The 27,191-nt window shown below is 41.3% G+C and overlaps 1 protein-coding gene across 2 annotated transcripts in view; it reads right to left on the bottom strand.

Moving 5' to 3' along the window:
• Positions 1 to 1,716: 1,716 nt before the first annotated feature.
• The window catches only part of slc12a2 (solute carrier family 12 member 2), a 37,919-nt gene continuing 12,444 nt past the window's right edge, over positions 1,717 to 27,191 (bottom strand). Inside the window, exons 2-27 of one of the 2 annotated variants that reach the window (XM_028418451.1) lie at positions 25,894 to 26,013; positions 24,681 to 24,756; positions 23,799 to 23,894; positions 21,558 to 21,697; positions 21,329 to 21,439; positions 21,116 to 21,224; positions 20,889 to 21,016; positions 20,551 to 20,635; positions 20,307 to 20,464; positions 20,118 to 20,225; positions 19,781 to 19,904; positions 19,524 to 19,625; positions 17,113 to 17,268; positions 16,339 to 16,438; positions 15,231 to 15,342; positions 14,027 to 14,167; positions 13,028 to 13,134; positions 12,159 to 12,238; positions 11,195 to 11,338; positions 10,015 to 10,062; positions 8,582 to 8,704; positions 7,074 to 7,185; positions 4,596 to 4,682; positions 3,561 to 3,696; positions 3,209 to 3,276; positions 1,717 to 3,074 (exon numbers count right to left, since the gene is read on the bottom strand). In XM_028418451.1, the coding sequence (XP_028274252.1) occupies positions 2,939 to 3,074; positions 3,209 to 3,276; positions 3,561 to 3,696; positions 4,596 to 4,682; positions 7,074 to 7,185; positions 8,582 to 8,704; positions 10,015 to 10,062; positions 11,195 to 11,338; positions 12,159 to 12,238; positions 13,028 to 13,134; positions 14,027 to 14,167; positions 15,231 to 15,342; positions 16,339 to 16,438; positions 17,113 to 17,268; positions 19,524 to 19,625; positions 19,781 to 19,904; positions 20,118 to 20,225; positions 20,307 to 20,464; positions 20,551 to 20,635; positions 20,889 to 21,016; positions 21,116 to 21,224; positions 21,329 to 21,439; positions 21,558 to 21,697; positions 23,799 to 23,894; positions 24,681 to 24,756; positions 25,894 to 26,013 (2,907 nt within the window). In that variant the 3' untranslated portion in view covers positions 1,717 to 2,938. The remainder of the gene's footprint in view (positions 3,075 to 3,208; positions 3,277 to 3,560; positions 3,697 to 4,595; positions 4,683 to 7,073; positions 7,186 to 8,581; positions 8,705 to 10,014; positions 10,063 to 11,194; positions 11,339 to 12,158; positions 12,239 to 13,027; positions 13,135 to 14,026; positions 14,168 to 15,230; positions 15,343 to 16,338; positions 16,439 to 17,112; positions 17,269 to 19,523; positions 19,626 to 19,780; positions 19,905 to 20,117; positions 20,226 to 20,306; positions 20,465 to 20,550; positions 20,636 to 20,888; positions 21,017 to 21,115; positions 21,225 to 21,328; positions 21,440 to 21,557; positions 21,698 to 23,798; positions 23,895 to 24,680; positions 24,757 to 25,893; positions 26,014 to 27,191) is intronic. The other variant, XM_028418452.1, reaches the window with a different exon arrangement.

The following is a 27,191-nucleotide window of genomic DNA, read 5'->3' as shown; positions in this document are numbered from 1 at the left end:
GTCCACAACATCCAAGGACAGATTACACACGTACTGCAGGGGATGAGAGCCACTGTGAAGGCTTTTAAACTAAATTAAACTAAGAGTCGCCATGTTTTTGAATTTCAACTTGGGACAGCAGAAGAATAAAAATTTAGAAACTCAAAAGAAATCTGATTTTAGACTCAAAGCTGACTTAAAACAGGTACGAATTTAAACATATAACAAAGAATTCTGAAGTAAAAAAAACATGTAGGATAACACAAATGTTTTACAGTAAACCTAATCTTCCGTACACATATAAGAATCTACTTGCCATCTGTCAATTGTATTCCATCAGGCAGAACCAGTCTAACTTTCAACCTGACTCCACAAACGCCAACAGTGAGATGAAAAGACATTTTGTGCTGCATGGTTGTGTTATTGTGTTCTGTAACATCATGTAGGACCGTCTCCAACTGTGCCTTCAGTTTTAAAATGACTTACAGTCCTCACCCAGCACACGCATTCACATACTCCCAAAGTACTCAGAGTATATTTAACACACTGGTGAGCATCAGTACGGATACATTTAATGTTTATGCAGTGAATGCATATATACACACTCATAACAACTCCTCCCTACATCGCACACACTTGTGTATGTTGAAGCCGACATGTGGTGCAGGTGAATCGCAGCGTGGTGATCGATGCAGCAGTTTATGAATGCTACAGCACAATGAAACAGGCACACAGTACTCTGCCAACAGGAACCACTTCATATACATGAGACTGAAGAACAAAAGGAGGCAATGTCCGCTAACTCCTAATGCTAATGTTCATTAATATACAATACATTCCACTAACCTAAAGCGCTGTGTCACATTCCTCTTTTCAGATTGCATACATTAAAAGACAGAGTACATGGAAGGAAATGCTAAAATACACTAGTTTCTGGGGAAACCAGAGAAAAAGAAGTACATTACAAATAAAAACAACCCTGTTTTATTTCAATAGATTTGTGGCAGTTTTCATCTACAGTATAACCACACTCTCCAGCAGCCAAAAAAAGACTTTTACTTCTGAATGATGTGGTAAATGGTTGACATTAGCAAACACATGATGCACAGCACAACATCGTCCGTGCTGCTTGTGTTTGACAGCAGTGCAGAACAGTTGAACATTTATGCAGGCAGCACTTGGATAACCTGAAGGTGTGTCCAGACTGAACTTAATTTGGACTGCTGAGGTTTACAATGATTGTACAAGTGTCTTGTGTAAGCTGAAGACCGGCTCAGGAACACCCCCCCATCTTTTTTTTATTTTTTTTATTTATTTTTTGGTATTTCCATCCAGTCTGAACACACCATCAGTGTAACTTCACCGCTCCAAACAGTAACAGTTGTATTGTCGCTTTGTAACAGCAGGAACCAGCTTCAATGTAGGACATCAGAGCAACATTCTTTATAGTCATGGTACAACAGGGAGTGCATGTGACCAACGTAAAACACCACTGTCAGAATGGTAGCCTGGGTTAAGCCAGTGATGGTAATGATTAGTAGTAAAGGTGCCCTTTAAATGAACCCACATGTAAGAGCCATTGATTACAAGTAACACAAGTTCAAATGCATAGAAGTATATCTTCTCTCTACCTGGACACATTCTTCCAGTGTGAAGCTTGTGTTTTTCTCTGCCCCATCCAGACTTTGAGCAGTCCTTCATGCGCCCAGATGGCAAACAGGCAGCCAGGCAGGCCTGCTCGAGTCTACGTGGAACAAACTACCATCTGCCGATTGGCCGCTTCAGCAGCAGCACGCACACCTACAGAAAGCAGACTAATGCAGGTGGACTATGTTAAGAAAATCAGGATGCATATACAGTACAGAAGACAAAAGGGGGTCACTATCTGCATTCACCCACAAACCGTTCAGCCAGTATGGCTTATAAGTGAAAAGGAACTGGTGACAATCGTTAGTTCTAGCATTAAGGCAAGTTTTAAACGAACTACAGAGGGGTTTCTTTACAGGAGGAGAACCATACATGTGGACACTTGAGCTGGTCAGCAGCTACACAAGAGATAAAAACTAAGATTCACATCTTTTCTGACAAACAGATCTGTAAGACCATGCACACTTTTTCAGGCAGACCGCCTAAAAGATTCACTGTGTCTTGTGTCAAGTAGCTGCGGCTTTATTCAACAGCTTTATAAAGGAAGACTCAAAGTGAAAAGAAAAACAAAGCTTGGGCCCGAAGTAAACCGAGTAGGTTAAAAAAAAGAAAAGAAAGAAATGACAGAAAAAGTGTTCATGCAATCAAGTGGACACCATTCATTAAATTCTTGCAATCCACTCGCATAAATACAACGCTCCAACTAAGAAGGAATCGCATTAAAAACTCATTAAAACTAATTATCCACCAATATAATAGGTAATATTCTCAATCTGGATAGAGATTATAATTATTTTATCTGATTCAACTGGAAGGCACATCCATAAGGCTTTAGAAGGTGTTGCAAAGCGTTCTGCATGGTTCTCCCAATATATATAAAAAAAACAGGGTGATTATTGCTGGAAAAAAACAACAAATGGTCCGATTAACTTAACAAGATATTTCACAACAAACTAACCGCTGTGCACAACTGCTTTGGAGCCTGAGAGAAATCAACAAAAACGACCTTTACATGACGAAATTAGAAGAAACTAGAGCTACAAGAGAAAAACCCAGACATCTTGGAATAAATAGAATGGAGCAGAGTGGGCGACCTGACAACCAGCTCCCACTCTCACCCTGACATTCCTCCATCACATGCTTCTCAACCGTTATCACTTCCTTCGTACTACTAGCATCGCTTCCGTCGGTGGCTGCGTTTTTTATTGTCTCTGGAGTGTATGTGGTGCACCTTTAGGTTCGGACAGGAAAATGGTGGATGTGGTGCAGAAGTGGATGTGAGACTTAAAAACTTCTTCTCGGTGGTGTGAGTTTAAGAGTAGAAGGTCAGGACGCTCTGGTGGTTGCCGCGCACCAGGAGCATGGGCGGCAGATCCTTGGACAACGCCTCCAGCCAGGCCATGTAGAGAGCACTGGACACAGTGCCCTTCCTTGCTAATGGCAGGCTCCTGCAGAGGGAGGGAGAGAGAGGAGGTCCTAGTTGAGCTGCTTTTATAGACATAGGTGAAAATGCAAATGCAAACACATCCTTACACACACGTGCATTAACTAATGTTTGGAAAAGGACACTGGAGCAGCTTACATGACGATGAGGTTGGCTGTGCTCGAGTGCTCCTGCAGCAGCTCGTTGAGTCTGATCTGACGATTGGTCTGAAGAAGCAAAACAAACATAAACAAAGGTTCAAACACACAGGTATCAGCTTACCAGACAATTATCTCAAGCTGCTGGAACACTGACTCAGAGCCAGCAGCACAGCTCACAGAGCAGCTCTCTGTTTACAACTACAGTGAAATGGGGCTGCAGAGAATTTAAAAACTCTTCTCTGACCTTTACATGTGCTGCAAAGGTTTTGGCAGATGTGGTCAAACAGAACTTTTGTTGAACACAAACTCTAAAGTATCTAAACACACAGAGGGACACAGTGAATGCAGACCTTGGCGCGGTACAGCTCCAGCTCGTTGTCCGTGATCCTCCAGGGTTCACTGTTCTTCAGCCTCTCGGCCGCCTCCTGCTCCATGTCGTCTTCCCTCAGCCGATACGGCTCAATCATCTCCTCAAAGGCTGCCACGCTGTGTAACAACAGCTCTATGGTTAATCCACTTATACACAGCAAGAAGCAACATCAGAAAGTCTGCAATTACTGGGTGTTCACTCACAGCTATGAAATCGTGACAACAGCAGACAGAGATAAAATCACGGCTAAGTGGTAGTGTCCCGTTAATTACATGGTTGAAAACAAGCAGAGATTTTATTGCAGTTCTGACAGCAGACAGGCTGGAAACAGTCTGATCTGAGAATGAGGAAATAGTTTCTAAACATCACCTGAGCCACTTTAGAGGTCAATCTCAGAGTGATTTGTGTCCAACCTGTCTGGTTCATGTTCCCATGTCTTTAATGCAAAGCTGTCATTACTACAAACATAATTTAATATAATGAATAATTATAAATAAACTAATTTTTATATATATATGCGCATTGTATGTGTCTATAATGTTCCCAGAGCTCCTTATCAGTCATTTTCTCTGGCCAGTTTTCCACTGACTGACCACATGAGGGCAGCAGTCATTCACTCTTTGACATGCTGCACAATCATCTACCATTATTTACATGAAAACATGATGACAGAGGTGAAACACTGTACTGTGTGTTTTTGTATGACAAAGCAGCAGGGTGAACTAACGAACGTCCTGTTACTGTACAGTAAAACGTGCCTCAAGGTTCAACTTTAACCTGCCGAACTTGTATTTTAAATGTGCTTTCAATTTAAAAAACAATGACTTCTTTTCCTTCGGGAAATCACTCATGAACGAATGAAAACAAAGTGTGTGTGTATTTTTCAGAGTGTCACAGTGACATTATGCTGAATTTAATACTTAAATCATAGTAATGGAGGGTGTTTTCCTGCACTCTTTTGTTTTCATTTTCCCTGGACTCTGTTAGGGATCAGTATGGCATGTTTGGGACTTACTGCTCCTTCTTGGGCTTGGTGTTGATGTCTCCCAGCACCGTGATGTCCGAGAAGTCTATCCTGAACTTGCTGAGCAGAGTGGCCATCCTGCACAGAAACATACAGAAGGCTTTAGGATAAATACTGGAAACCAGCTGCAAGTTATTTTCAGTCTAAGGCGCTGCGGATGGAGATAACAGCTTTGAGCCATCTTTAAGGCCAGGGGAAGCTGCCTTATATAACGCTGTTTGATCAGACTGCTGGGAGGAGACAGGTAGCACAGGGTTTACTGGGAGTATTCTGTGTATGAAAGTCATTTCCTTTTTCAACTTCAAAGACATTGATCCTTCACAACCTTATATCTTACATTTGTGTTTTACATCCCTGCATGGTCTAGCTCTTTATTCTTTGTTATGGTTGTTACACTATTTGCTGTTTCAATTCAATATAAATCTGTGTCTGAGCCTGTTTAGCATTTTGCACTTGACTATGTTCATTTTTCTTCTGTGCATTGTACCGTTGTGTATCCATCTTGATGGTTTTGCTGTGAATAAAACATTCGGGGTCAACGTCACCATTTTAGTTCAGCCTCAGAGCTCAAACTATAAAGGGTTGTGACTCCTGTGAACACTACCAGCAACAGTCAATAACATCAATCATCATGATCATTAAAGCTTATATTTTACACGTGTTTTTTTAAGTGTGTTGAGCCTAAAAGTTGAGTAAAAAAACTCAAATAAAACAGAATAACCCACAGTTAAAAGCTTTACACACAGGCACCTTAACAGTTAAAACATGTGGCATAAAAACAATCCACTTGAATGAATGCACTGCAAACTTTTTGTTGTTAGCTGCACTGCGGTGTGACTGGCAAACAGTGACGTGTCATGCATCTGCTGAAATGGACAGTTTGTAGTTTGCAGCAAACAAACACAGAGAGGATTTCAAAGTGCACACAGAGCTGTGCAGATAAAAGGCTCGGCTGCTAGGACCCAAGCTAATTTTATCCAACAAAAGGAGGCAGGAGGCAGCTGTAGGGGACAATGAGAGACAGGGGAAACAGACTGTGTGTGTGTGTGTGTGTGTGTGTGTGTGTGTGTGAAGGATGACAGGGAATCAGTAGCTAAGCAATTGTGCAAATACATATTAATACTAAAATATAGAACAGATACCTTAGAGGAAGAGTTCACCATTTATAAAACAGATTTTTGTGCCGTTTAGTGTAGTGTCAGATTAGAATGTGGATGTCACAGGAGCTTTAATTGCATCCTTGAATCATGTCATCACAACAAGTGGTTAAATGGCAATCCTTGAAGCTGAGTCCATGCATTTGTTTTATCAAGGCTGAACTATTGTAATCCTACATCATCAGTATAAGCACCGACTATCAAAAAAAAGAGCATATTATCTTCATAGGCACCCTCTCTCTTCACAACTTTACAAACAATTTGAATGATTTAAGAAATGATGCCTGATAGGAAGCCCTGCTCTCCACAATAACAATAATAAGGAAATGAGTATTTCTGGTCAAAGACTAATAGCCCTGATGAGGCCGAACTCCAGGAGGAATAGAACCACAGAGCAGGCAGGATGTTCACAGGATGTGCCTCTCTTCCAAACACTGCAGCCTCCCACAAGGTTTCTTTTATTACTAACCACCAAGTATAAATACTGACCAGCTGTAGGATTTTAGATTCACATTTAGTTTCTCTCCAAGTGAAGCCATTATTTAGGGCATCAGTGAAGGCACCACAGAAGTGTTTTCAAACCAAAGCTTGCAATTAGCTACATAACCACACGTCAATCAACACAATTACAGAAACAAAACAACTGTTAGCTTCAAGTTTTTAGCACAGGGCTGCATGTCATCATCCTACTTGCAGAAACTTTTGACTTTTTAACTCAAGGATGTGCAAACTGTGTGCAAAGCCCCAGATTTGATTTGCTTTTTCATCACTGGGTGCTCTTATGGGAATTTAGAATGCAGAGTTGTGAGTGAAGTTTGTCCATTTGTTATTACTAACAAGAAATCTCAAGTCCTCAACATTAGAGATGTCATCAAATCACATCATTTGGACTGATTTACACCTAAATTCTGTACCAATCACCAAATAGACATCCATGAGACTCAGCGAGGAGGAATACACAGTATTGCAGACATGATGTAAAACATGAACCAACTCTTAAATGTAAACAGAGCATCCACTGTGTCTGTGTAGCTGCAGTGTGTCATGTTGTCAGCAGCAGCTGAGCACAGAGGAGTGGTGCTGAAAGGAAAGCAGATGGTTCCCCTGTGTTCACTGACTGCACGCCTGCTTTATATGACATCAACATGTCGAGGTGGCCATTCAACACGATATGAATTTCTTGCATGTGGTTTTAGAAACAACATGTGATGACTTCAGATCATACAGTTAGAAAGTGAGAAAACACCGTCACCAGACTCTAACTCAGATGTCCAGTGCCAAGCTTGACAGGGGGGGAGGGTGCAGGACTTACGCTCGGCGGTCATGATCAATCCTGTTAATCTTGCCTCCAATAAAGACGCGGATCTTGCATTCCTTCCACCTCTTCTTGTTGGTCAGCAGGTAGGGGATCAGCAGTGTCAGACCTGGTTAGGCGACATCAAACAGCTGTGATGTGAAAATCAAACACCTGCTACATCTCAATGATAAAAGTCAAAATCTCAGTTCTGACAGATTTTCCATTCAGATTTCAGGCCTCTTGCTACAGCAGCATACAATCCTCCTCTGCTTTCTCATAAACACTGCATTTATCCTTCCAGATAAGCTACATGACCTTTACTTGCTGTGGGGACTCGGGCTCTGATCCTGATGCCAGAGTGTTTGTTGAGTGGTGGCAAGGAGGAGGTTTATCTGTTCCACTATCTAGAACTGATTTTAGCAGCTGCACATGTGTGCCCACTCACAGAGGTCATATATTAATGAGTTTTTGGGTGTTGCATGAATCGATGTGTCTATATGAGAGAGTGAGGAGCCGACACAGAAAGAGCCTCACTCTCTATTTAGAAGAAATCATGGTGTTTATGGTCAGCTAAAAGCCAAACAAACCCTTAGTCTTCTTATACACTGATTTGAACACAAGTTGTTAATGACTGCCTTCTAACTAATAACCAATAACTGATTTAATGTCTTTGATGTTGATGTTATACCATAGCCTTTTTTTCAAAAATCTCACTTGCACACTCGCAATTTCACTTAATAAAAACATTGATCAGAAAAAAAATCCATATTTCCAGCCACAAAGTGCAGCTTCACAAAACAATTTTTCACTTTAAAATGTGTTTTTGGAGTTTATCAATCACAATAAAACTGAAGCAGCAAAGTATTCAGACTCTTGTTCCTTTTTTTGTAGGAGTCCCTTTGCCAGCAGTTCCAGCTTCAGTTCTTCAGAAGTCTCTATGGGCTTTGCACACCTGGATTTGGACAGTTCATTCTGCCAATGGGGAAGCTGTCAAGTCCCATCAGTCTCTGTGGGAGGATATTCTATGGGGCTTAAGCCTAAACATCGGCCGGGCCAGTCAACGGCACCCAGAAACTTCTCAATTTTATCCCTTTAAAATGTAAATATTGCAAAAAGTAAATATTTTCTGCTTCCATTTAAGCAGGAATGAGAGCACACCACAGTTGGGGCTGCATTGAGGAGTGTCAGTGTTCCTGCTGTCAGGAGTGAAGAGGCCGACATGCTGATGATGAGCCAGATTTGAAGTGTCACTGGTGACAGTGTCTTCAACACGCGACTTGTGCTTCTGGCCTGGTACACAGTGTGAGACCCAGCTGGGCTGACAGGGCGCCCAGATCAGCCCGCAGAACACACAATGAGTCGCATTAACATACTGTCACTGTCAGCTTCACTGGTCCATTCATTACCGACAGATTTGATCACTCTAGCATTTGTTTGGTCATATTTTAGTTTTTAATTCACTACAGTACAGTAATCTGTACAAACTTTTGCACATATTTAGACTTTACAACGTGAACACTCACCTCCATCATCAAACAGCCACCAGACATCCACTGTGCCTTTCCCCTGTTTCTTCTGGAACTGCTGGCTGGCCTCCAGCAGCCTCTGGTCAGACACATTCAGCGGTACCGTCGGGCTCTTCTTGTCTGCAGGGACAGTTGCCAAACACACACACACACAACACAGCACATGAAAACAACACCAACAGAGGGAAGCTCGTTTAGCAGAAGGCAGAAGAGTGTGACTGCGAGTGTAGCATCTGTGGGCCTGGTTGGAGCCCTGCGAGTGCAGCTCAGGCTGGACGACAACCAAACATCCCAAACTGGACACACTGAGCGTAGTTTGAACTTGTGTGTTGTGAAGATATCTGTGTGGTGTTCAGAGAGTTTTGTGTGTGGTGGACAGGCTCTCAAACCCAAATGCTCAAGTCACAGTGTTTCCCCAGCAGATCTGTATTACGTGGATATGTGCACATACCAGCAGGTCTAAAAAAACATTTTCTAAAGAACCAAAGTGAAAAGAGGAATGTGACTGATGATTCTGATGTAATCTGTTCATGTTTAGCATTTTTTCTTTCTTTGCTTTGGAATCACTAATCTACCGGTTGATTCTGAGGAATCAACCGAAGCCCTGATTGAATCTAAAAATATAATCAGTGAAGCCAAAGCCTGAGTAGACCAACTGATATGCTGACTGGTAATCTTAAAGCTGTAAAAGGTTTTGGTAATGTAGACAGCAGTAGCTGTAGCATGTCACATGAGACTATTTAAGACTGTAATGCTGAATAAAAAACAAATTGACTTTAATTAGATTCAGCTGAACTGACATTAAGCATTATTTACGTTTGAAGGTTTTCTTTAGCTCGTTTTGTCTGAGATATGTGCTGATGCTTTACACACAGGGGGAACACTGTTATTACTGAAGAGCAAACACATAGACAGAAGCTGGAGACATGAAAACGGACGAGCAGTTTTCATCCTGGAAGAGAAAGCCAGAGGAAGCAGCGGGCGGAAAACTGAAGACATTCTGGAGGAAATTGAACAACTGGCACAAAACAGCAACTACTGAAAACTTGGACTGAGTTAAAGGCACTATCACAAACAGTAGAGCTTCAGAGACTGGGTTTCAGCTAAAAGTTAGAGACTGTTAACATAAGAGCAGGAGAAAGAGGAGACAAAGTGTTATTCCCCAAAGCCAAGTAGCTAGCAGGCCGGAAACAAGGGACGGAGAGAGACACAAGACAGAGACAGCGGGGAGCAAGACAGTATGTTAGTACAAGAGGAATTCAAAACATACTGTGAAAGATGAGGTGACAGAAAGAGAGAGCATAAGGAAAGGAAAACAGGACTTGAGAGGAGCGGACTGCAGAAAAGATAACAAAAGAGAGAAGAAGCTCAAACAAAGCAGGGAGAGAAAGGAAAATGTTTAAGGCAAGCAAACGAAGTGAATCTCCTGCCTTTTTTCAACAGGGGCTGAGTTGTAGCTTTGCCATCATCTTCATCATCTGGTAAATGTGAGACAAAAGGAGAGAAACAGAAATCAAAAGGTGAAATGTTGATTTTATGTGTGACTGACTTACAACCTCAGCTTCTCATTGATGAACTGTGATGGAGTTAAAACGGAAAACATACAGTTATGAAAAATAAAGCAGACAGTGTGGTCATAAAGACAGCAGGTAGCCTTATGCTAACAGGCTGTGCCTCTAGCAGGACTTTTTCTCAGGCCTGATCTGAGCAATAACACCAGCAGCTCGGAGCCAGCGCTGTCTGCTTTAATCAAACTGGCTCCTGCAGGCCATTTATGAGCAACCTTCCTGGACATGTGAGGGTATTAAATACGCATGAATCAATTCTAATTCTCCAAACACGACCACTCCACTGAGACTGTGGATTAAAATGAGCTCTCTCAGTGAAAAGGGTGGAAGTGAACTCGAAGATTGTGTCTTAATGACAGCTCAGGTAGGAGCTTTGGGATGCAGAGGATTACCCTCATCACGACATTTATCTTTATTTTGCTAATTCTTGTTCTGTCACCTGACCATGCTCAGAATGTGTGGTCCGTAATTTCAGTAATCTTTAGAAGGAAGCAAGTATTACAAGCTCTCTGAATGTTTTGGGGTTAATCAGTTACATTAGCTTTAACTTTGCTTCACTGTGGACCCTCAGCTCCTGCTGATGATGAGATAATATGAGAAAAAAAAATCAAACATTAACACAATCAGAATTAAATTAAGTGAATGACAACACCTGAAAAAAATATGTACAATGATTACCAAAACCAAATCCTCTTTAAATACAGTGATCCAGTGTTAGAAACTGTTCTCATAACTACAAACTGCCGTTTGCTTGCTTTAGCTATGTGGGTGATACGCATACACCGCACTGATGATGATCTGTCTCACTCACTCTCACATTGAACACACAGTGTGGCCAAAGACATCTGTGGACAAACAAACTGGGCCCAGTGGGACCACTGGGTCATAGGTCTCTGGGGCGACTTCCTGTCAGTGCAGTGTTTGGTGCAAAAGGAAGCCAACGGTCTTATTTCTTCTTTCACAACCTGAACAGCTAGTAATGCCTGGGACTTAAAGGGGAAGTAGTAAAGTTAAGAAATCAATCGCATTGAGGCTGGCTCACCTTTCTGTATAGCTGGACTGTTCTGGAGGCTGGTGGCTTTAGAGGACGGCCTAGAGGAGTCGGCGTCAGAGTCTTTGCTGGTGTCTATGGACACGATCACATCTTTCATCCCTGATGACTTTTCCTGGGAGGACAGCAGCTCATCTGGCAGGAAATAAAAGGCAGATGGAGAGGAAAGTTCAGGAGAAAATACCAGTGGGGGACTCCAAAAAACTGCATCAACATTTCATTTTATTAAGTCCTTCCTGTTGGATAAACAGTTTTCCGGTTTGATTCATTTCAAACTTTACAGCACTTCACAGTATCCAGAGTGAGCATTCAACAGAAGACGCTCTCAAATTTAACCTTTTTAGGCAGACTTTCTAAATATCTGTTGCAACAACATTGTCCCTGGGTGTTTTTCGGGCACATGGACTCTGATCTGAGAGTTGCCTCAGCTGCCAACTGTTGGATATCACATGACCTGGATGAATGAGTCTTTACAGACAGATAGCACTACTGTTTACAGGAACGGCCAGTCAAAACAATCAGTGCTTGTGTTTCCAGTGCAGTACGTTGAGCTACTTTTTTCTCCCATGAAAAAGGTCCTGAAAGAGCTCCTGTAGGGGAAGTTACGGAGGTGGAAACAGCCCAGTAGCTCCTGGGGTTGAAACATCTGTGTATATATATTATTTGATGCTTTTCTTTGTCACACATAAGAGTGAACACATGCAATAAATGTCTTTACCCTGAACTCAAACTAAATAAGCCTGCTAAATGAGTGCCATCTGTTTTTCCACTATACACTGTGATTTTAGGATTTCACACACATTTCCAATTAGAGTGGGTGAGAAACATGGAAGGTGTGTTTATATTCTGTTGGATCATCTCATACATGAAATCTAAATGTAACTGATGTCAGCCTTATTGCCAAACACACTGGGCACACTGTATGTCTCTGCACATCTCTGCACACGTTTGATACCTTGTCCTTGGATATGCGACACATCCAGTCCCTCTTTCAGTCGCAGAATAACGGCACCGAACTGGAAGTCAAAGGCATCGCTGAGAGGAAAAACACACAAACACAAAGGCTTACAGAGTGGAACAACTAAACAGAGACTAAACCTGTCACAAACACATGCAGCATTTACAAAGAAAGACAAACAAACTACTAGGAGAAGTAATTAAACTAGTTTCTGAGCGCTACAGGTTGTGGAGTGTACACTTACACAGCTTCACACTGAATGGAAAGTAAAGGGCACATTGCTGAGCGTATTAGCTGTGATTTTAATATTGCTGGGCTGAACCATCTCTGACCCTCTGCTCTAATGCCATAATCCCCACACTTTACAATCAGGAACTTATTCAGCTTAAGTCCTCCACTCACAGTCTCACATGACTGCTTTAGGGTTCAGCAGGGAAAAATATTTCACATGGATCCTGGTGTAAATAAATGAAGAAAGTGTGTAGCAGTTCTGATTGTACTCTTTGCCCTTGAAGAACACATGAATTCCAAGCAACCAGAATGGGTTTTTTTCATAAAAGCTGTGTTGGACAGGATCAGGATCTCTACCTGTGACCTGTGCCCACCATAGCTAGAGTGCGACAGACTGAGCCTTTCATTAAGTGAACCTAAAAAGTAGAGATGCTGCTTCACTGCAAGTGTTACTATCAAAAGAAAGTCTTCATTCAGTAGTTATACCGCATCAAGCCAAATACAAGACCGACTGTAGCAGATCTCTTAGTGTGCAACAGGGGTTTTTGAAGACATTATACATCTAGATATATAATAACTCTGTTTTACATAGTGGAACTTCAGCACACTCTTCTCTACAGTGATTCTACACTTACTGGATCATAGAGATGTACATCTCCACGTTCATCATGTCGCCGTCCCTCCAGTCATTCTTGAAACCCATCACCAGAGTGTTTGGCTTGAGGCGACCCAGGCCAGCAGCCTTGAGAGCAACAAAAAGACAAATCACTCAACTAAAATCACTGAAACAACATATTAAAAATATAGTCACTAAGAATGTGCAGCATTCAGCTTGCTATGTGGGCTATGCACCAATTCTAGACGGTCTGATAAAGACAGCATGTAGCACTGCTTCATATCAGGCAGTAATACGTTTGAGACTGAACGCTACAGTCAGTGAATCCACATTCTGACGTACAGCTGGAAGAAGGCTGCTTTAGTGCTACTTTTGAATGCAAATCATCTATTAGTTGTTCAAAAGGGGAGACATTGCTGTGAACTAATGTTTGGCACCCTTTGGCTCACATATTTTGCCAGAGGCAGGAGAAAACTACCAGATAAAAATATCTTTATTGACCATAAAATTTTATCATGACATCAGGAGAGGTTTTTAATCAATCATCAGCCTTGTTTCTGTTTTGTTAGCTGGTCCTGAGCTCAGGGTTGCCTTAGAGTTGAAGTCAGAAAGTTACTAACACGCTGCTGGTTTAAGTATTTCAATGGGATTCTTTGACAATGAGGACTTTTTTTCCATGGAGTCAAAAGAGGACAGCACAACCTAATGAGATCCTGTGTGTGATCCTGGCTAGACAGAAATAACATAAATTGAGATCATTTGAGACAGTTTAAGGAAATTCAATCAGCTTTACAGCTGCTCTCACACCATGAGTCAAAGTAGCCAAGGAAAATAATTTCAAATGTTTCTTGTTGGCACCATTAATGAACCATTGTTGTGAAAATATGCCATTAGAAGCATGTGCTTTATAACACCGACAAACAAACAGCAGAGTGAGCCAGCACTGCTGGTTATTAATACTAGCTGGCATTTGTTTTGAACAGTACTTCCTAGGGATGAATCTGTGCCATTTTCCTACCTGGAGCAGGTACTGAGTGCCCTGTTTGAGGTCCTCGGCGAACACCGGCGTGTAGAAGGCCTTTGTCTCATTCTTTAGCAGCCAGCGCTGATACCGGGCCTGTTCAGTTGCAAGATCCTTGAAGTTTGGCCGTCTGTAGCCCTGTGGAGGAACGCACACAGACCTAATTACTCCAACACTCTTACATTTATCAACATTGAAATACTGGAGCAAATGGTCATCCTGACAAACCTCTCAAAACAAGTCAAACATTAGCAGAGGATTTAATTAATCAGAGTATGATGAGTCTGAGCTGGTTTGAATTTTGCATTTTAGCTGCACCTCAGCCAGGAAACTGTGATGCCATTAGCTGGGAATGTTTACATCATTTGATGTGTGACCTCCTTTTCAGGACTATTGCATCTGAATGGAAGCAATAGAAACAGGTAGGAGGGGAGTTCAGAGGCTGTACAGAGCCTACATTCATCCAGTCAAAATGGCTTTTCCATTGTGAAGCATTTATACTCAGCTGGAGATTTGTAAAAGGCTTATTACACTGTGTATACTGCACTGTGTGGCTCACTGATGTGCTCATTTCTGAGTTCTAAGGTGATTCATTGTTACAATCTGCCAGTAAAAGGACAGGTAAGAACCACAAAGCTGACCCAGAAGGGAAATAAAAAAAATGGAGAAAACAGTTCAGAGTGCATGTTTTTGTGTATTGTTGCAAACATGCCAAACTACAGCCAATCAGGAACAAGAAATATCAGAGAAACATCTTCATAATGTAAAGCCTCATTAACAGAGGGACTGTAATCAGTACCCTGATGATTGGCAAACAGTATGGAACAACACCAGAAATTGGCCACAAAGCTCAGATTATGGATCTGACTAGCTAGTGACCAAGTATGTATATTTTTCATATTCTTACTTATGTAGCATAATCTGACTCTAAAGAACCCATTTAACAGCAGCTACTGCACCAGAGAACAAACAAAAACAGCACTTGGAATTATCACTGAATAATTCATGTTGACAGTCAACATGTTACATCAGTCTGCCTAAAAGCCTCTAATAAATATTACTAAATATTGCTCTGGAATATATGCAGTCTAGCTGCAATATTGTATTAGTTGCCTTCATCAATAATATAGTATTTGTCTGATTTTGGAGCATGAAGACTCTCTGAGGCAATTTAGGAACATTTGTGGTTATCGTGGCTCACCATGCGAATATGTCCACAGATCATCAGGCCTACATTCTTAGTGAAGCTATGGACCAGATCCAGGAGAGCAGGACGAGAGTTGGGGTATCCAGTCATCACCAAACACTGGGGTCTAATAGTCAGACAAGAGAAAACAAAAATGTCAGCATCATGCTATTTAATGGACACCAATTGTTTCCTTCTGACCTTCACAGTGGCCTCTAGACTTCTTAACACACACGCATGCACAAGAAAACAGAAGCAGAGTAGCGCACATCAAAGCAAATATGTTAAGCACCAGGGGATTTAATGGAGGCATGAGAGGAGACAAGAAGGGTTCAGAGGAACACACGAGTTGTTCTGAAGACACCATCAGATGTTGTTTAATCTCCTGCTTGGTTTGCTGCCATGGGAACAGCCCAAAGGCACTAATAAGTCCTCCAAAACACCACTGAACCATGTGCTGCATGTGCAAGCCTGCAGAGAATGAGGGGCATGGACACATGTAACGTGTGGGTGGATATATAAATAACAGGGTTGTTGAGGTTAAATTGCAGGAACAGCTTTAGGAAATGGAATTTCAAGTTCAGACATATCTGCCATACGAATCAAATAGATTTGTACAGTGATAATGAAATGAGAGCTAATTAGCAAAAGCAAGCAAATTAATAAATTTGGGCTTATGTACATGAATATGTTAAGGGCAATAAAAAAATGAAAACATACTGAGCTGAACAGAGGACGGGGTTATATACAGAGGGGAAAACAGAAAGAACCTATAAATTAAAGAAGCCTGATATCTTCACACTATCTTACTGAGGCAAATAGTTGATATTTATACATTGAGAAGCTGACATGCTTTCCGACCTTGTTTATACCCTACACCTCCACCCAGGGGTGCAATGAAATGCACAACAGCTCCACACAATTTCTAATGTATGAGCTTATCCATTAGTGTCATATTACCAGCAAGCATGTGAGTCGGCTTTTCCCTGCCATTATAGTTCAATTACATCCACAGCACTTATTCATGCTCAGTTTGTGGATAATATTTCAGCATGCCAACAAATGATCTGATCAGCATTCTAATCTGTCAAAAACACTCCCTGGCAAAGCTGATGTCTGGTACCTGAAGTTCTTGATATGGTCCTCCACTCCACTGAGGTGCAGAGTGTGGGTCAGGGCCTGGTGGTAGGTCAACGCCTGAGTTGATGAGCCCCAGTTCACATCTGGAGGGAAGGTTGCATGCAGGCAGAAACACAGAGTGGAGTTAGCAAGCGACCACAGACCAGCTGAACCATGCAGCGTTAGTCAGTAAAAAAGCCTCCAATGTGTGTGTAGCTGCATGTCAAACTGAGTGTGTGTGTTCAGAGCAGCAAGGTCAGGTTTTGTGAAAAGATGGATGTTTTTTTTTTGGAGGGGAGGAACAATGATTCATTATCATATCATTTGTCCTGAAGGGGAAGATATTGTGACTTGTTTAGCATGAGTGCCAAGTATTGACAAACACTGCTGGCCTAATTTGAAGAAAATTTATCCCACATGTCGTCACACAGTGGTGCAAGGCAATAACTTCCTGTCTTAACACACAGAAGTATTTAAAGCCATGCTAATCGCTGAGCCACAGTGCTCTACTGAAAGGAAAATGGGTTAAGGGCAGAAGGGTGAGAGTAATGGAGTAATAAGGGGGAAAGTGTTGAACTGAGCAGTGCAGAACTTTTAGTTCACAGAATCTTGTCAGTGTAAGAAGGCGTGTGGAACAGTGGCTATGCGGAAATACCACAACTATCAGCTTTTACTCTATTTTCTGACTGGACCCTGTCTCACCTTATAGGGTTTATATAATTTTGTAAAACCGTAACTTGAAGCAAGACTTTATGAACCAACTCTCTTGGTACCTCACCTGGCTTCTTGTAGCTGACGTAGATGTAGAGCCCCATAACGATGGCGTTGGTGAGGAGGGCAGCTGCCCAGTTAATGACAAACATCACTCCACAGCACAGTATGGCTCCAGCCAGGGAAACCCACATGTTGTAGTATTTGAAGCTGGGACGCCAGCCTGCAGCAGTGAAGGACAAAAGTCAAAACAAGGCAACAAAGGGCAAAGGACATTAGACACAGAGGGCTAGTTATATACTTAATAGGGAGCATAGTGTTTTTGCAAATTTAATGATTATGGCAAACAGGGCCAAATACATCACCAGCAACATTGAAAGACTAAAAAAAAAATTAAGAGACACTATAGTCATCCTCCTCTCCAATAACTTTCCAATGATTTTTTTTTTATAAAAGAGTAAATGCTGCTGTTAAAACATTTTATGGATAACGTTAAAGTTGGACATGTACTTGGGGTTAAAGAATGGGAGTTAGCAGCCTGTTAGACTGGACACCAGACGGTTATACCAGCTATTAGGGACCATGTTTATTTACCCAGTACCACAGAAACTAGACTAGTGGGATTTTAGTGATGGGATACAGTTGGAGTGTGTGGTTACACAATGACGGTCTAAAACAAAACACCGGACATAAAGGGTACATTGACAGTGTCGCTCCTTTCTGCCCCATACAGAGTATTTAATATGCCCCACAGAGAGTGGGCAAATTGCTCCTAAAGAGACCACAGGACCAAATGGAGTTTATAGTTTGTGGTTCCAAAGGCAGTAAATCCATTACAATGTCTCTATTACCTCTGGTCTGTAATGAGTCATGTACCATTTAAGTCCATGTAATTATATGACCTGCTGGAGGATTTAGAAGCTGACAGAGAATCGGTACCTGCAGTTCTGCTAGAGCTTTGGTATTGAAAGGGGAAAAAGCACAGAACTCAATATAAAAAATAAGCTATGAGTGTCACTTCAACACAATCAACACAAAGTCAGACTTACCTATAGTCGTATCTCTCATCTGGGTGTATGTCTACAAATATTGTTCCCATGGACGATGGATCATTTTTATACTTTTAACAATGAGCAGGTCCTGTCCACAAAATACTGCACATAGAGCTGATCTGATTCTGATAACACCCAGTCACGGTCACAGAGTTATGCTGCAGAGTCAGGCTTTTTACAACTCATGTATAATCTGTGGTGATCTGGCCAGCAGCAAGTAAATTAAGTTTTGTTTGACTTTTAAACGACTTGGTTATGAAATAAAGTTAATCCTTTCAATCTGGAAATGTCGATGCCAGCAAAAAAAGTCACCTAATATACAATGCTAATTTAAGGTAATAACAGGCCTTCACATGACCACATTATCCTTATAGACATTTGTGTGACAACTGTATGAATTCAGTTCTGTTGAAGATTCCCCCGCTCTACCCAGTGGTTTCCGTCAGTCAGGACAGTATTCATGCTAGCCTTTTGATCCAATAACATTACTCCTCCTGGCAAAATATTGGGCATCCATCATTAAACAGCACAACTAAACAAAGCACCACCACTGGAAGGATGTGCTCTACATTGAAAAATGCCTACAAAATGACAGGGGCTTTTTGATCTAAATTAATACAACTGTCACTCACAGCAGTGAATCATACAAAATGACTAATCTGATGTGGCGGCGGTTCAGTGTCCCACACATTTCTGCAGAAACAGGTTTTAGTGCAGCAATATTGTAATTCACTGACAGAAGGAGAGGCTGGAATCTGAGAGGCACTGATAAAACAGAACCAATATTATTGTCTGAAGGTGAACAGCTGATTGCAGCAAAAATTTCATCTTTGTTTAACTTTTAAATCCATGAGCAAGTTCCATGATAGTGAAATACTTGGAATTGCTATGGTGACTGAATAGTGCTACCTTGTTTATAAGTGGTAAAAACAAGGCTGACTATTAAAGACCAGATTTTGATGCACTCTTAATGGAAACATCCATAACTGGCTTCACTTCTTTTCTTATCAGAGGATAAGAATATAAATAGCCACCGCTTACACTGGCTATGCCGATTTGCGTCTCTAAAAAGAATAATGTAAAACCATATTGCCACTGCAGTGTATCCAGCCTCAGGTGGTTTCTCCATGGCCGGTCCGATCAGCCTGTCATGTGAGCTGTCAAACACTGGCTGCAAGCTCTTAAGAGGCACTCCACAGCTCAGGACATGTCCAAGTGCCTCAAGTAAATCCTTTTGAAACCACATCATTTTCCATCATAATCACTGTTTAACACCATATAATCCATGGCTGTGCTATACAGGCTGATGAGCTGCCTGCCTATACAATCAGCAGCTTCTCTTATGATGGTGTCTTTATTGTCTTAACCTGCATGCAACATATTTTTTACTGCTCATGTTTCTTACGTTTCGGGTTTTTGATCTTACCTGGGGAGTTAGCCAATGAGGCGTGGAACACAGAGAAGTTGATCAAAGCATAGGAGGCCAAGAAAAAGTTGGAGATGATGGGTGCAATTGTGTTCAACTCAGCTGAAAGAAGAAAACAGAAGTAAAAATCATTTACTACTTTTTACTACTACTCATTTTTATTTCATTACACTTTCCATATTGTGCTGAAATCAAAAACCTGTATGACAACAATGCCTAGTGGTGTGTGTACAAATGATCAATGTCTGTGGCCGCACCAATGAGGATGAATGCCAGGGCGATACCAAAGGTCAGGATGTATCCTCGAAGAGGCTCATTGTTCTTGCCATAGCCTTTGGCAAACATTGTCAGGCCAGGGTAGATGTTGTCCTTACATAAAGCCTGTAAAAAAAAAAAAGAAAGAACATGATGTCATCTTATTTGGAGTTTTATCTATCTGTGACAATGACTATGATGATGATCTCTAAAATGGCCCTTTTATTTGGGATTTTTGCATCATAAGCATGATGCAAAAATTACTTTTAAAAAGTAACCATTGAAATTTAACATTATTTGTAATTCACTAGATACATCAAATCTTGTGTTTGGTCTTACCTGAAAAACTTTAGGCGCGCTGACTAAAGAGGCCAAAGCTGAGGACAGAGTGGCGGAGAATATTCCAGCAGTGATGATGGGTCCAAAACCAGAGACAAGGCTCATCACCTAAATGCAAAATTAAATGCAAAGTTTTTGGATGGGTAGTAATATTTCTAATGTTCCTTTTCTGATAGAGCTGCTCCATACCTGGAAGTCATTATGGAGTCCTTTGGAGCATTCATCTTGACTCTTGCAAGTAGAAAAGTCAAAGCCGAATTTGCAAGCAGCATCACTGCAGTTACTCATGAAGTGAGAGCTGAGTGTGTCACTGGCATTTCCACTGGCATCTCTCACAATGCAGGAGCCTAGATTTAGGAAAGTATTATATACATACACATTAAATCCCCTCTTTAAAATAATGTGAGAAACAAATGTACAGGTAGTACTGCACCTGTTGAGACAGCAACACCCAGGTAGACTATGCCTGTGATCAATATGGCTAGAAGGGTTCCTCTAGGGATGGCTTGCTGTGGATCCTGCAGCACACAACCAAAACAAAGACCACAGTGACTATAGGAGTGAAACATGCCCAGAAACTACGTCAGACATTTTATTACAGAGGCTGGCGTCAGTCTGCCACAATAAAAGTCATGAATTCAGTTACTGTTTTTATTATTTAAGTCATACTCATCTGCATGTAACAATCTTGCATGCAGATGAACACAGAATTGGCCGACCGGTTAAATGTGCCATATCAGAATAAAGTAACTGTCGTTAGAGACAACTTACAGCGAGGTCTCCTGAAATGTTGGCTCCAGCCAGGATACCGGTGGCAGCAGGGAAGAAGATGGCAAATACAGAGAAGAATGTCTCGCCCTTTCGGAAGTCGGGACCAAAGTTCTCCCACAGTATTGACCCTGCGGGGAAAATAAAGAGCAAAGAAAAGCTGGTAAAGCTAACCTGGTTCTTGTGGTTACAAGAAGGTATAAATATTCTACACTATTCTGTGATCGTACCATCGTAGCCAAAGAAGCCTGCAGGTTCTTTTGATTTGACGGAAATAAAGGTCCCGATAAAATAGTTGACAATGGCTGTGAGGAGGACCACAAGTAAGAAGATCTGGGCCTACGGAAAGAAAATGATGAAATCAATTGGACATAAATTAAGATTTTCATCACGACACAGAGTTTAAGTTATCGGTCAGACCATCAGATAAAAGGGGGTCATACCTTTGCCTCCCATTCCATTCCTGCCACTGAGATGCCCAGAAGAAGGATTATTGTGATGGTGCCGATGATTCGGATGTCGTTGATATCATCTGTCATGATAGCATCTGCTTCCTGGAAGAGAATATTTAGACGAGTTAAACAAAACCAGGTGTTCACACAAGTACACTGTGGCATAAGCAGAGAGCATATGTAACCGTATAATAGTTACATACGATGTAGAGAAACTTACCTTAAGAAGCTGCACAACAGTTTCAGCAAAGCCCACCACATACATGGCTACAGCCACTGCATTGGCAAAAGCAAAGATCAGACCAATAGAACCTCCAAACTCTGGTCCCAGACTCCTCGAAATCAAGTAGTATGCTCCGCCTGGAAATGAAAGGTAACAGAAAGAACAGAAACATTTAACACTATAGATTTAGACTTTTTGAACCACATTTATTCATACAGTAGCATTATAATAAAATATTTACACTTGCAATGGACGACAGCCTGTCTATTCCAAAATATAGGGTTGTTCAAACTGATGACTAGTAAAGACCATACATGTGGTTTTAAGAGTAACAACCAGACAGAGCCTGACTCATCTACTTAAAATCCCACCTAAGCTTCAGTAGTTGTTCGGACCAAATAAGGCCATCAGTGGCTTCCATTAGCACAATTAGCACCATTATGTACTCTCCCAGCACAAACCCACATGACCAAAGGTTGGAAAAGGTTTCCAGAGCATCTCCATGCTCCACATCGAGGTTATTTTAATTCCAGGATCACATATCCCGCTGCCAAACAGCTGTTTGACAAAGCGTGTCTGGCTGGCAGTTTCTATTATTGGGCTTTAGTATGCAGTTGTACACTGACCGGCATCAAAGCAGCTTAGAGTTACAAAGAGAAGTCCAGGAAAGACTTTTGTTTCACCTCAGCACCCACTGGAGCTTGTTTACAATGGAAAAAATCCTCACAAGTCGTATTTAAAGTGTTGCTAATCTGTTTTAAACTGGACAACCATGAAAGAAGAGCAATTATTACTTTGGAATGACCTACTGCCATACAACAGGAGACACATTAAGGGAATAACAATGTGGGTAGTGTGGGAGTAATGTGGAAGTGAAGGACTCCATCCATCCAGCCATCCATCATCTGAACCTGCTTTGTCCTGCAGTATATGGTCACGGGAGGCTGGTGCCTATTCCAGCTATCTGCAGGTAATGGTGGGGCACACCCTGGACAGATCTAGTAAAGGACTCCTTTAAATATAATTATATAAATATCTCTTGTTTCCAGACTGAGCTCTGTCACTCATTTCAGTGGGATCATTAAGGGAAAAGCTGACCCAGGCTCATCTTGCTGCAGAACAGACATTTCCAGAAAGACACAGCAGGAGTTAATCAAATACATGCAAATCTAAATTCCTTGTAAATTACTTTGCTACTAAACAGCCTTATTCCACAGCACTGCAACTTCCTTAAGTTGGGCAATCCTTTCTCACACCCGTATTGTTTTGATTCTTCATAAATCCTCAGCCCCATTAATCCATGACTCTTCCTGGATTTGTCAGCACCTGAAAAGCTGGAACATTCTGTACTGTGATGTACAGTGACTTTACACATTAGAGAAGCAAGTGTTTAAATGTGTTAACGTCATTTCCATTTCTGCTTTCACTTGCTGCCAATACTGTTACAAACGATTCCCTGGTTATAACATAGACACAAGCTAGCTCTGAAGTTTTAATGATATTCAGTGTTCTGGATCATCTGTGCTCAGCAACCAAGGAAACAAATGTGTGTATATGAGTTACATGTATGTTTATTCTTTGCTCTATTATTATATTTGTGTTTATTTTCATAAACACAAATAGAGAATTTTCACCGAACACTTCCGGAAGTTGACTTCAAAGACTCGGAGTGGAGTGGGATGGCTGCACTCTTTACAAAGCAAGGATCACAGATCTTTCCCAGCCAATCATGGCGAAATATCTGATCCCAGCTTGTTAAAACAAAAACATTATTCCTACTAAAACATGATTTAATCTTCATCTCAAATTCTTTAAAACACTGAATTAGGCCCACATGTTTTTTTTCCCTTGACCCTGTGACTGCAGAATGAGTACATATCAGTGTCAGACCGCCTGGTCTGAGTGACCGCTGCCCTATTCAGACACACTGTTGCAATCTGGAGACTCATTGAATTTCTCCTCTCACTGTGACAACAGTGAAACATGTGTTTTTAAATCTTCTTTGATTTGACTTTCAAATAAACCGTGCACCTGACCCTACACTGCGATGGATGACTGATAGGAGGTCATGCTGATTAGAATCACACGGATGGATTACCTTGTTCCAAACCAAACAGTAGGATGGGGTCAAATGTTATGTGAGAGCCTGGTACTCCACAGGAAGTCTACACTGTATGCTGCTTCCTGTTTGTGATTAACAGGTAACCACCCATTCAGGAGAAGGAAAGTAATGTATACCTCCTCGCACAAATCCATTGGTGGCAATGGCCGAGGTGGAGAGACCGGTGATGGTTGTCACTATGGTAGACATGAGGACGATCACACAGGAGAGAGCTGCAGAAAGAAAACACAGCATGGACTCCATCAGTGTCTTGTATAAAAGAATGTGCAACACAGTTAACAGTTTTCAAGCTGGCCTTCCAATCACTCAGAAAGCTCTGTGAAAAGTAACAGCCATGAAGCCAGGCCGTCAGGTCTGCCACAAGTGTCACTTTGTAGTGATATTTCACATCAAAGTGGAGAATTATCAACAAGTCGATGGGGGTCAGGGAGAGTATGGAGTGTGTTGAGTGAGAGTGTTCAAGTAACAAACACAGAGTAACACAGAAATGTCAGTAAATACAGGCAGGTGATTTTTCAGGACAGTGGTATTTCAGTTTCTCGGCAGTCTCTCATCAGGAGAAAAATATTGACTGTCTTGTTTTTCTTTTATCCATCCTTAGTTAAAATGGAGTATCAAAATAAGACTGAAAGAAAGAAGGGTCACTTAAGGTCACTTGACCCAAATAACAAAACATACTTTGTTATTTCTCAATAGAAATACACCAGCTCTTCAACAAAAATGATTATGTTCAGAGATTTGAACATATTCATCTACAAACTGATTTAAATTTTAACCAGTATATTAGACAGATGGAATTATATTAGCTGTCTAGCTTGTAACATTTTTTACAGAACAAGGCGTCTTACAGCATCTACCCTTTCCTGTGAAGCAATGGTGTTCTCACACCATTAACCAAGAGTGTACACACAGCTGAGTCCAACACAACACTTCTCTTTAATCACTGTGAATTCACAGATGTGAAAATGGCTGGCTCCGTATATGTGATGTCAACTTACCAATTCCAGCCTGACCGACAATCCATGACATACGGATGAAGAGCATCACACCCCAAATATTCAACATGCAGCGGACCTGTAGAGGAGGGAGGTTCACAGGTTCACGTCAAGCAGATTGGTGGACAGAAATTTTACCATTATTTGAAGCTCATGAGTTTTAATGCAATACTGGCACACAGAAATAATTCAGCATCTTTGAACAATAGATTGAAGACAAAGGTGTAGAGAAAGGAGTTAAAGCTTCATGCCTTCATGACTATTGTCAATATGAGGTAACCTAAAAGAAAACAGTGGCCACTGTAAATCTCTTAAAAAGTTTGAATCTTGTCATAATGACAACTCATGCTCACATTGAATAAATGAAATCACACAATCATAACTTTACTTTAAGACTCATACAGTTTTTTTAGAGAATTGTAATTAAAATTAGCATCGTTTAGTTCAAAAGCATAATCCGAGATCCTCTCTTTCTCTCTTGTGATCTACCCCCACATTTATGTGCCCCTCTGGTCTGTAGTGAGTTTTATTGGTTAACTATTTTTGTAGTAACACTTTATTTCGTTACCCTGTTGAGGATCTCTTTGTAGTACTGTTCCCCTGCAGGCATCAGCTAATCATTTTTTCCACTTTGTTGCACTACATGATTAATGCCATTACAAATCAGGAGATGTGAGAATTAGTGTAAGGTTTATATTACAGAGGAAGTAAGGTCGTCTCTTGTCAAAAAAGAGCAGGATGTTGATATCCAGACATGTCTTAACATGAAAAATTTGTCCTCTGCTGACTGTACTTTCAATATATTTCAAACAAAGTCTCTCAGTTGTTCTGCAAGACTTCTCTCTCAGGGGTTTAGCTCAGCGGCAGCCAACCAACCACATGCCTGCCGAGCCACCTGCAATTCACACCGACCGCCCAAAAGTCTCAAAAGGGTGTCACCTACCTGCACACACTGTTAATATTATATTGTGTAATGGAACAATATTCACATGTGATCCACTTCACTGACTTCAACTAACCACTTCTATCACTAAAGCTGTCAGTAAGCAAACCACAAAGTGTTACGTGCTAATTTGACCGAACTGAGCATGAACTGCCTGATGTCACACTGTGAATCAAAACAGTGCCTGCGGATGATTTAGCGTGAGGAATAAGATGTCTCTGGATAAAGAAAAACACGGAAATAATTTATAATAATTTTTATAAAGTTACTCACCAGCACTCCCTTAATCCAGCCAAACTTGACCACTCCTTTCGACTCTACTCCTTCTTTGGCAGCAGCCTCCTCAGCCGGCGTCAGTTCATCACCGTTGGCAAAGCCATCTTCAAATGGCTCCTAGGAAGCACAGACAAAAAACAGATGTTTAAATGCCGCTTAAAATCTGACCTCATTGCTTTTTTATCCAATATCTGAACTACTTTTTATAAACATCACAATATGACACCCAGAAAGGACAGAGAGAATAGTTATTTGTGTAGTATAACATAATAAAACACTGGCAGGTCTCATTTCTTTTGACGTCACCTTCTCTTTCAAACACACCCTAACAGAGGATGTGTGTCCTTGTGTTACTACAGCAGTTAAAACACAGGAAGCCTCCCTCTGGTGCACAGACAATGTTGTGACATTGGTGGCCTCCCAGCCAGGGCTCTCTAGGGTATACAGCACACCATCCTTTCAGCATTTATAGCGCTTGTAATGACCTCAGGATGTCTGCAAACCAATCCCCAGAACTTTTTCTTGTGCTCTCTCAGCATGTCCTCTCTCTGGCCAGGACGACCGTAAATTGGGGGCAGAGAAAAATAAGCCAAGTATGATTTAAGAACAGAAAGAGTTAAGAAAAGTTGGTCACGATCATTTTACATGGCATTTAGTTAACCCTGAGGCTGCAACTATCATTACAGTCTACAAAACAGCAGTGGGGGCTAGAGTTAAAACATACAGGAGCTTGGTATTCTCCAAACCATGCTGCCTAGAAAGCAAAAATCTCAAACTGAGTTTCCCCCAAGGATCTGAGATCATCAGAAGTCTTACAGATAACTGTGGCAAAAGCTGGCAGACTATCTTGGGCCCAGCAGCTAGTGTCACAAAAGCTTTTGATTCAGTATGAGAGTAAGCATTGACATGCAACCACAGTTCAATACATTTCCACTGCTGACAGATGCAGAGTACACAGAGTCTATGCGGTACAGTATTTTTAGAATGATGTCTTAATGGACACATCCAAGATATGATGCGTAACCCCACTGCAGAGAATGTATGCATAACATTACATTTTTTACACTGACATTTCATATCCAGGCAAGTTTGGGATATGGATGACATCGGGTAAATGGATATTCTTCTGTGTCATTTTACAGCTGCAGAAAGGAAGTGTGGTGATATAGTTCTGGTCTGCTCTGCAGGTCATGTTAATTGATCAGCAGTGATGTGTGCATGTCCTCAGAGACTATTTCCACTGAAGAGCAGAGCACCGTGCAAGACTAGAAAAGTAACAAACGCTGCTTAATTGA

Source organism: Parambassis ranga, chromosome 12, assembly GCF_900634625.1.
Source record: "Parambassis ranga chromosome 12, fParRan2.1, whole genome shotgun sequence".
Lineage (NCBI taxonomy): Eukaryota > Metazoa > Chordata > Actinopteri > Ambassidae > Parambassis > Parambassis ranga.
Note: the sequence above shows the minus strand (reverse complement) of the source record. Positions and strands in the feature narration are given on the sequence as shown.